The 9,926-nt window shown below is 35.8% G+C and overlaps 1 protein-coding gene across 1 annotated transcript; it reads right to left on the bottom strand.

The window, feature by feature from the left end:
* Positions 1-258: 258 nt before the first annotated feature.
* Positions 259-7,570, bottom strand: LOC130825486 (uncharacterized). The gene is made up of 8 exons (XM_057690738.1): positions 7,468-7,570; positions 6,554-7,085; positions 5,398-5,838; positions 4,241-4,745; positions 2,215-3,560; positions 1,333-1,788; positions 829-907; positions 259-601 (listed from the first exon to the last, which is right to left on the bottom strand). The coding sequence occupies exons 2-6, from the start codon at positions 7,077-7,079 to the stop codon at positions 1,661-1,663; spliced, it is 2,946 nt and encodes a 981-aa protein (XP_057546721.1). The 5' UTR covers positions 7,080-7,085; positions 7,468-7,570; the 3' UTR covers positions 259-601; positions 829-907; positions 1,333-1,660.
* Between the last annotated feature and the right edge of the window lie 2,356 nt (positions 7,571-9,926).

Raw genomic sequence — 9,926 nt, 5'->3', positions numbered from 1 at the left:
CAACGAAAAACACATGTAGGAAGTTTTCTCTACAATTTAGAAAACAATAGGTTGGACCAGCAATCACATAAAATATTTGGCTATAAGTAGGAAAAACTTTTGTATGGACTCGATTCATACTATTTTAATGTGTACTACTAAAATAGTAAGTATTTTAACATGAAAATACAATCATTAGGAATTACTGGCTATTATTAAGTTGATACACGCTAAAATAGTATATACTAAGTCTATACAAGACTTTTACAAAGAAGCAGCTATAGAAGGTAAGTGTTTTTCATAGAAGAGATAGTTTTGACATAATGGTCAATTTGCAAAGAAATAACAGCCGGTGGCCCATACTTTTTCCCAAGAACAGCAATCACAAACATAATAGACAGACTATTTGTTACAAATTCACTCAGAAATGTGGCAAAATCACCGATAAAGTTTGCCAGTTCGGATGCTACACAGATGATTACCTGATATATACTATAATCAGTGAAACACACAGTACTACTAGTCAAGCTGCATCGCTTTGCTCAACAAATTCCTTTTCAAGCTTTGACTCAGCAAATCAACTTCTGCTCAGCTTTAATCGCTTAGATAATGGAGAAAATTTCTGGAAATTGGGGAAAGAGAAAAAAAAAAAAAGGAAAAAAAAGAAAGACGGACCAAAAAGAAAAAATTAAAAAGATTATACACACAAAAAAGGAAAAATATGAAGGCAAAAAATCCAAAAAAGCAAGCCAATCATTGAGGAATGGCAAAAAATATATATTTCTAAGCAATCTTCAAAGATGCCTAATAGCCCCCTAACACAAAAGCAACACTCTCTTGACAGCATACCTCAATACAAAACCATAGACAAGTCCTTCCAATTCCATGAGGAAAAGCTCCAACAGAAGCCTCCGTGTGGAACCTGCACCTGTGTATCAAAAGTAACAGACCCAGAACTCAAGGGAAACGGAAACAAAGACTTATGATCAGTAATACTACATAAGAGATTCAACAGACACCCAGCAACAAGGACATGCGAGAAAAAAAGGGCATACCATTAAAACTACTCCACTTCACCTATAGAATATAGGCAATGAAAACAAATTAATTTGCCAATCCCAGATTAGCAGTCTAGAATCAAGATCAGCACTTTCACAAAGCATATCCACAAAGGCAAAAGAAAAAAGAGACCCAGCAATTCTCTATTATGCAGTTAATACTAACAACATAAAAACAACAATATCCTTACTGCCTCAATCCAAATCCAGAGATTGAAGGACATGATAGTACATAGTGCTTAACATAATATTGCAAAGTATTTGTTTCTGCATTAGCAAGAGATAGTTAACATACACTTCAAATCAAAGAACCATGCTACTAACACTGGACGTTGACATTTGCATTAAGGAGGATTAAAAGCTTCATAAGTCGGCTACCAAGAAACCTCATCTCCTTCATACCTGCAAAAATAAAGCCAGCAAGGCCAATTTGTGTGAAGAACAAATATCGGCAGAAACCTCTGAGCATCGAAACAAAATTTAAGCAACTGCAAAGAGAAAAGCCATCGCTCGTTTGCAACTTCAGAGCTTAGACAAAATGATTTGTGACGAGCTTTTGTCAAAGTTAAAGAAATTGTCACTATCATGTAAAGAATTATAAAGCAAGATTTAATCCTTGAGATTCAGAACCCATTTTCCAACTTTAAATGCTGATCATGGTCTTCAACATAAAAGCCATCTTGTCCATGGGCAGTTCGAATCACAGAATCTGGATGAGTAGAATGTCTGCTAGAATCTTTAATAACCTCTCCTGTAAATCCATTAAATTTGACATCTTCAGCAAAAAGATCATGAAACATTGCAATATTACAATTCCTTGCTAAAAATATCAAACCGAATGTTGGTACATGTTTAGATACAACAATGCTAAAACCTTAGTCCCAAAAGATTAGGGTTAACTACATGAACTAGTAAATCAATTTTAGCAGTCGTCCATATTTTTTGATTTGGATAGCATACATTTATCTTTGCCTGCACTCTCTTTACTTCCTTCTCCCAATTTTATCAGCCAGTCTACAAAGTGAGAGCTTCTGACAGTACTTCTCAAACATTTATCAACTTATATTTAAATTCCTTGGCGACCCCCCAACCCTCAAGACAATAAAAAAAGGGATAGCTTAGGGATGGGAGAGGCAGTGGGAGAACAAGAAAACATGAAGTACAAGTTAAACTTCACCTTCTTGCTCAACCAAGCATTCTGGCCCCACTCCAATCTCGTAGTCTTCATTCAAGGATTCTGTACCACAACTAGATCTGTTCTTGGAATTTTCAGTACCAGTGTCACTTCTCTCAATGGTAGAAGGGTTCTTTACAGAGTCGGTGGTGAAAGATGTATCATCGATCGGATCTGTTGAATTCCTCAAACTCATCTCAGCATCATCTTTTACACTCCTGCTATTGCGGGCCATTTTATCATCAGCCCTTCCCCTGTCTTTTCTTCTCTCTTTGCCTTCTTGAGAGGTTGATCTTGACCTTCTTCTATGTTCATTCATTATATCATCCTCTCTATGCAGCGAGGACTTGGCTCCTGAGTGAGATTCACGTTCTGTAGATAATGATCTGGAGCGCCTCCTGTCACGGCGTTTCCGCTTTTCTTTTCTACTTCCGTTTTTGATTCCATCAATCTCAATATCATCTTCGACAGATTTTGACCTTGAACTCCTTTTACCTGTAGATTTAATTTCATCCATTGATTGTAAAGACATCCTTTTATGAACTTCACTGTCCATAGATCCAGATCTACCTCTTTCCCTACATTTTGATTTTTCTCTTTCATCACCTGGCTCACCTTCTTTGACCTTCGAACGTTGCTTAGTTTCCAATGATTTTGACCTTGAGCGCTTTCTATGAATAGGCGATTTTTTATCTGAACTTTGGGGGGACAACTTGTCATTCTTTGGTTGCTTATTTTCATATGATCCAGACCTAGACCGCCTTCTACCACGGTGCTTTGTATTCTCTTTACTTTCATCAATTCTTTTACTTGACTTGTGCCTGCTCTCAATAGACTTAGACCTAGATCGATGACGTTGCTTAGCCTTTCTGTCATCATCCTTTATAGGGGAAGACCTACCTCCTTGATGATATCCTGGAGATTTTGAGCGGTGAGCAGAACTTCTACGACGACGAGGTTTTGGTGAATCTGATCGATCTCGATATGATTTCCTCCCCCGTGGACTAGGACTCCTACTCTTAATCCTTCTAGAATCAGACATTCGATAATCGCGTGAACCTTTTGAATCTCTCCTAGCATATCTATCACTACCATATCTGTATGACTGTCTATCATAATCATACCCTGAATAGTGTCGATATCTTACTGGAGACCTGGATCTATGATCTCGAGAACGCCTGATACGGGGTGAAAATGAACGAGACCTGTGACGCGGTCTTCTTGGGGACCTTGATCTCCGGTCTCGATACTGACGAGACGGTGAGAAAGAGCGAGATCGACCTCTCTTACCATAAGTTATTGGTGATTTTGACTTGGACCTTGATCTAGCATTAGAAGGTGAATGGGATCTGCAAAAAAAGTTTAAGTTCAATATTGTTGTAAACACATAAACCTTCTACATTGTCATTGCTCAGCAATTTATTCACGGCAGATGAAAATGCTGAAAAGATTCACCGCATATAGAAACGGCCAAAACATCAATGGAAGGAAAGCATCAAGAAAGTGGCTTTATCTAGGTCCTTCCTCCTTCAACAAATAAGACATGCCTAGAACAAATTACTAATTATAAAGATACCAGACAAAATCCCTACAAAAAACCACTGCATTTAATCAATTAAAAAAAAAAAAAAGATGGCTAAGGGAGATACTTTCGTGAACATCTTATGCTAAAAGACATGTCTCTTTAACTTCACCTAACAAGAAAATTATAATCCAAGAGTCCATAACACAAGAATAACAAGAAAATTTTCCTCTCATTAACTACATGGCACAATTCTAGTTAGAGTACCTCCGTCCCAAAGATAGGTTCCACCTTTTTATTCATGAGTTTATCATTTAAAATAAAAAGGAACATCTTGTGGACGGAGGGAGAATATACCACTAATCACTAGAACTATCCACGCTTAGGAAAATAGCAGAACCTGGTCGTCAATTTCTGTGGTTACAGGGGTAATCAGAAGCCTGTACCAGGAAGCAACAATTAACAAGATACTTAAAATTTTTCAACAGATTGCAAAGTAACAGATACCTAGAATTTTTCTCTGGTTCCTTTTCATCAATTACAAATCCGTCAGCCTTCATTTTCTTAGATATTTCAGCAGCTCTAGCTGATGCTAACTCTGTAGCAGACTTCATCGTAGCAGCACGACTAGCAGCTTGATGTGCTGCCATTGTCTGCTGCATCATCAATGCCTGCTGAAATTGCATCTGTTGCATGGCTACTGCTTGTTGCATCATGATAGGTAAGGATGATGCCAAATTAGCAGGCTTCTCAGGAAGTGATTTAGCCATCTCAACGTTCAAGGGCTGACCACAAACATCCATGTTATTAAGTGCAAGAGCTGCTGTTGCTTCTTCAGGTTTTCCGTACTCTATAAAAGCTAAATGTTTTGAATCAGAAATGGTGCATTCCACCACAGTACCACAGACCCCAAAAACTTGTTTTAGGTGCTCTGCAGTGAGAAGGGGATTAAGGTTGCTAACTTGGACTGTTTTCTTCAGCGCATTAGCTCTTTTTTCGATCTCAGCTGCATCTACACATTGCAGCTAGCAACATCAGGATAATTCAACAGAAACATGAGGCAGATTTTAACATTTCTTCAAAAGGAGGGGGTAGCAATATAAAGACGAGAGAATTAACAAGTATTTTGACTAAACAGGCCAGAAAATAAGATGAACCAATCAATAAAAATGATTCACTGATGATATTAAATACATGTAGAATCCCTTTACATTGGCCTGTTATACTACTCCGTAGTTTTTATACCAGATCACCAAGGTGCCTAATGCTAGGAAGCTGTTCATTATTTCAAAGCTATTCATGGTGATCATATTTTGTTCCAAAATGCGAATTGCAAGGCTTAATGGCATTGTTGGTGTTAGTGTTGTGAATGCGAAGCCTTCATAATATCATTATACAGACAAACAAATTCTAGTCTCCTAAAAGACACAAAACATATATATTCCACATATGTTTGCTCTTAACATCCATCCTTCTAAAAAGAACCCCCCAGTCTCCATAAAGAGGTGGTTTGAAGTACACAGGAAAACATGAATATGATGATAAATAATCCAGATATAATACTGATAAATGAAATAACAATGACAATGATGATAATCGTTAAAATAAAAAACAAACAAATAAATAAATAAAAATGAGGATGATCAAAGAGAAATTGGGCATACCAGAAGAGCTTTTGGATGATGTAGATTGAGCCTGCAGCTGAGCAGTGTGAGCTTGAAGAGCTTGAGCTGCCATGATGGCCTGAGCAGCAGCCATTGCAGCAGCAGAAGGTGCCATTGGCACTTGGCTCATGGTTCCCATGTTTGATGTTGCAGCTACTGCACTCATGAGTAAGTTATGCATTGGATGGTTGAATTTACAATCTGTTTTAAAGCACCGTCCATTAAGGAATTCCTGACATACTTCCCCCAAGGAAGCTCCTACACCAGGCAACATCACCCCTCCAGAAGGGCCAGGGGTAAGTCCAGGAATCATTCCAACAAGACCAGGAAATGCCCCAGAAACAGAACCTGCATAGTTTGGCATGTTTGGCATATTTGCATTAATAAGGTTCGGATATGTCATTGTTGAAGCCACACCCAACGTTCCTCCATTCGAACTTCCTGTCAAAGATAAAATATGCAAATTCAGTAAAAAGATTAAAAAAAAAATATAGCTCATGTATTTCAGTCAGATGGAATCAAAATGTTAAACAAACAGTCTAATAGAGCTAGAATTAAGCAAAACTCAATCTGTAACACAGTAATACATACACAACTGTCAGTATTGTAGGATAAGATCATAAGATGCACAACCAATAATTCCCAACCAAGTGTTTTTACTTACAACTAGATGGCTCATCACAATTTAGTATTCAAGCTTATATCTATTCCAAGAGAAGAGTCATACTTGGCCAAAACGGCCCAGTAAAATCAACAAAAAACACAGTAACACAAATGAAGCATAATTTGACACTTCACTTTTCTCTCCCTTTTGATTTTGCCAACCCTCAATGTGAAAATTAAGAACCACAACTATAAGATGAGGTACCTTAAGGGAGTTCTCAAAGCATCAAGAGATCTTCCAATAAAATCACTTCATCGTTGCACATTTGCAATATAGAATATTGAACAAAGTGATAACTATTAATTAGTAAGCACTGCATATTCCAAGGCACTTAACTCACTACCACAAATTACTAATATGTTCCATTTTTCTATTGCTGGTTGAAGATGATGTTTTGCATATATCAATTTCACATGCTGAAACTGACCAACTAAAGCTGTAGAATTCCAAATTATATAGCATACAAGCATAAAGATGAAGTAAGAAAATCACCAGCACTGAAAAACACAGGAAATGGACTTCCCATAATAGCCTTCCCATTGCATTCCACATGGATCATATAATTTCCTCTTTTAGGGACAACATAGGTAACCGTATAAGTTCCATCACCCTGGTCCTTCACCATCCCATCTATGTCCGAACCTCCTACCCCAACTCCTGGGGTAACCTTAACCTTAACTTGAGCACCACCATTAGGGATTTTTCTGCCATCTGAATCCTTGGCCGACAACACAAAAGTACACGGAGCGCAAGCCGATCCACCAGAAACTCCAGGCCCAGCGGCAGTGCACTTAGCAGGGTCAATAGGCCCAATTGGCTTGTTCACAAGATATTCCCCGTCATCTTCACTATCAGACGACAAATCAGAAGCCTTGGCTTTAATTTTGTCCACATCCTTGAATGTGGCCTCAAACGCTGCCTTTGCAGCTGCCGTTTTTTCAGCTTCACTTTTAAGCTTCGCTTCCTCAGCCTGTCTCATCCAAATGGGCCGAGCAACCACCGCATTATGATCAGCCATCAAGCCCTAATCACCAAATTTCCAATAAAAAATAAAATCAATAACAGTATCACGTCGTTCAAGTCAACAACAATTAATCAAAACAACATATCCAAGAACATCTTGCCCAAAAAAAACCCTAGTTACCAAGTACTAACCAATCATATAAATCGAGACATGTATTGACGTAGCAAGAATCTATCCAACAATGACGAAGAGCATAAAAATCAATACTGAGAACTCAAAAAAGATGATTTCATTAACCTTCAATTGAGGATTACTGCAGCTAATTTAACACAGAAAAAGCATTTAATTTGTCCTCAATAAACCCTAGATTGACGAAACAATAAAAGTTACACGAAGAATAGATCGGATCAATCCAAATCGAACGAAATCGAAAGAAAGGTACCTGAAAAACAGTCGATGGGAGATAGAGAGAGAGCTCTACAGTCGAAGGAAATTTTTAGGGATTGGAAGTGTTGAAAAAGGATGTCCTTTTCTATAGGATAAAAAAAATTTAAAAAAAAATTGAAAAAATAATAAAATAATTAAAATTTAATTAAACGCTGGTTTTAATGATTTTATGTAATTCTGTGAAACATGACCAAAAATGTATAACGGTTATTTAAGAAACTAGTAAATCGTGCTTAAGTATTCTAATTTTAAAGGAGTGGTTTTGAGAATTTAATTTATCTTTTATCTTAATTTATTTATTTTAATAATATATATTTTGTCTTTTTGTTGTTATTTACAAATAACTGTTACTCCCTCCGTTTTTTTTTAATTTCCACTTTTTCACACATATTAAGAAAGATAGAATCTTTGGGTTGTAGTGGGTATTATTTTATATTAATTAAATAGTGGTGTGAAGTAATGATTGTATTGAAAGTATGAGAGAGAAATATAATTATAAATAAAAGAAGAGAGGTACATTAAAAGAAAATGGAGGATTTTTAAGGGTAAAAGTGGGATAAAAACTTTCTAAAAATAGAAAATATTCTAAAGTGGAAAAACTTTTAAAACTACCCGTTATAGTAATGTGGAAGATAAAAAAAACGAAGGGAGTATTATTTAACCTTAAAATTAACCTAGGAGTAGTATTTGATTGAAGTTGACCACGGTTTGATTAACAATGAGAGGCGTTTGTGAGTTGTCTCCATTCCAAATTGCTCGTATCTTTTGACTTTTTACGCGGTATGTTCTAATTTAATTTTTAATATCTTTAATTATGTATAATACTTCTAAAAAATTATAAGAGTTTGATATTAATAATCTTTGTATTGAGATAAATCAAATAAAATCCTACTTCACTATGTTTTAATTTATAGATTAAAAATTAATCATAAATATGGGTGATGTATGAATAGTGTATTATCTTGTAACATAACAAGTAATATGAAACGGATGAAGTATCTTTTTTAAATAACCCCATTCATGTAAAATATATGTGTATCAGCGTATATGAGTTCTTTGTTTCGACAAAACTAACCGTTTAATTGTATCTATTGGTATTCGACTCAACTTAATAGAAATATGAAATATACCACAAATCGAACATGATAATTGATTGATATTGACATGTAAACAAGAATGTTCAAACAAAGTTAAGTTGCCTATTGAAACATTATATGATTGGTTTAAAATACTCCCTTTTATGCAGCTTAGAAGTTCCATTTGACTTTTCACGAACTTTAAGGAGAGTCAAAATGGGACCTTAAGGGTAGGAAAGAGAGTGATATTATGGGTTTTTAATGTAAGGATTAAGGAATTAATTATTTCCACCAATTTCAACCATTTTTCTAGCCAAATTTAAAAGTTGATATTTTGGCACCAAAAGTCTGAACTTTTTTTTGAGTACAAGGCCAAAATTACATTGATCGTCTAATTAAGTCCGGAATTACATAATTAAGTCCTACATTTACAATAATTTTTGGAAATTACATAAATTTCTCAAGACTCAAAAGTACTAAAGAAAATTAAATACATCAGTTACGGTATCTCAGATAGCCTTCTCAATTCTTCAACAGCTTCGGTGTAGTTGCAGTCGTTACTAATCATGTGAGTGCGAATTTTTTGGCGATCATTGACTTCAGATTTTCCAAATTACCAAAAATGACGCATTAATAATTTCTTAAATCGCCACCAAATTGTAAACAACCAAATTTTCAAATTGAAAAAATTCATCAAATTACCCAAATGGCCAAATTTATTTCAAACCCCAAATTAAAATGTCCAAAAGTAAGGAAATCAAATATCGCCGCCAATGCAAGAAAAACCAAATTGATGTTCGGCGCCATTTATTCAACAAAAATTTCAAAGCACACAGCAAAATGAAAATAGGAGGGGCATAAATTTCCATAAATGGGTATTAGGCGCCAAAAATGAAATGTAAAACAACAAAAATTATCAATCATTATATGAAAAAACAGAAACAATAAATAGACCAAACTCAAGCCATTTATTACACATCCATCTAAAAAAATGGCTCCTTCAAAAAACTTAAGTACTCAACAAAGAACACAAATAATGCAGAAGCTGTTGTTTGCATTAAATAAGAAGGGCAAACCAGTGCTAGACAGTCAATCAATGCACTTGCGACTGAGTTTCAAGTGTGTAGGAAAACAATCACACGTTTGTGGAATGAAGTGAAGAAGCAGATCACGAATATCAATACAGTGTTTAACCTCAACAGCAAGAGAGTGCGCAGAGAAGCAGCAAACAAAATCAAATTCGATGAAGAAAAGTTTAAGGCCATTAAATATGAACTCAAGTGTACTCAGCATTCAGCTTCAAAGCAGATGGAGGTGTCACAAACAACGGTGTGTAGGTGGAAGAAGAACAAAGTCATAAGAAAACACACAAACGCAA

This window comes from Amaranthus tricolor, chromosome 10, assembly GCF_026212465.1.
Source record: "Amaranthus tricolor cultivar Red isolate AtriRed21 chromosome 10, ASM2621246v1, whole genome shotgun sequence".
Lineage (NCBI taxonomy): Eukaryota > Viridiplantae > Streptophyta > Magnoliopsida > Caryophyllales > Amaranthaceae > Amaranthus > Amaranthus tricolor.
Note: the sequence above shows the minus strand (reverse complement) of the source record. Positions and strands in the feature narration are given on the sequence as shown.